Source organism: Morone saxatilis, unplaced genomic scaffold, assembly GCF_004916995.1.
Source record: "Morone saxatilis isolate NCDOM2014 unplaced genomic scaffold, NCSU_SB_2.0 Contig7, whole genome shotgun sequence".
Lineage (NCBI taxonomy): Eukaryota > Metazoa > Chordata > Actinopteri > Moronidae > Morone > Morone saxatilis.
In genome coordinates, this window is record NW_023340246.1 from 22,796,176 (window position 1) to 22,796,606 (window position 431).

The following is a 431-nucleotide window of genomic DNA, read 5'->3' on the forward strand; positions in this document are numbered from 1 at the left end:
TGCACTGTTTCTTTACTGCACTGTGTTTCTTTACTGCACTGTTTCTTTACTGCACTCTACTGTGTTTCTTTACTGCACTGTTTCTTTACTGCACTCTACTGTGTTTCTTTACTGCGCTCTACTGTGTTTCTTTACTGCACTGAGTTTCTTTCCATGTTTCGGTACCCAGCCCTCGTCTGGACGAGCAGTCTTACCCTGTGAAGTCAGCGGAGTACATGCCGTAGTCGAAGACGTAGACTCGAGTGATCTGACACAGACTGAGATAGCTGAGAGCCACCAGGAGACAGTACCTGAAAATAAAAATTATTCAATTAGCTTTAATGAATCTGAGCAGTTAGCGCCCCCTGCTGGTCCTCACTGCCCCCTGCTGGTCCTCACTGCCCCCTACTGTCCCTCACTGCCCCCTACTGGTCCTCACTGCCCCCTACTGT

General features: G+C 48.7%; 1 protein-coding gene across 1 annotated transcript in view; it reads right to left on the reverse strand.

Annotated features, from left to right (window-relative positions):
• The window catches only part of LOC118340568 (membrane-bound O-acyltransferase domain-containing protein 2-like), a 4,919-nt gene extending 4,632 nt beyond the window's left edge, over positions 1-287 (reverse strand). Inside the window, exon 1 of the mRNA XM_035678623.1 lies at positions 195-287. Coding sequence (XP_035534516.1) covers positions 195-217 — 23 coding nt within the window. The 5' untranslated portion in view covers positions 218-287. The remainder of the gene's footprint in view (positions 1-194) is intronic.
• Positions 288-431: the final 144 nt, after the last annotated feature.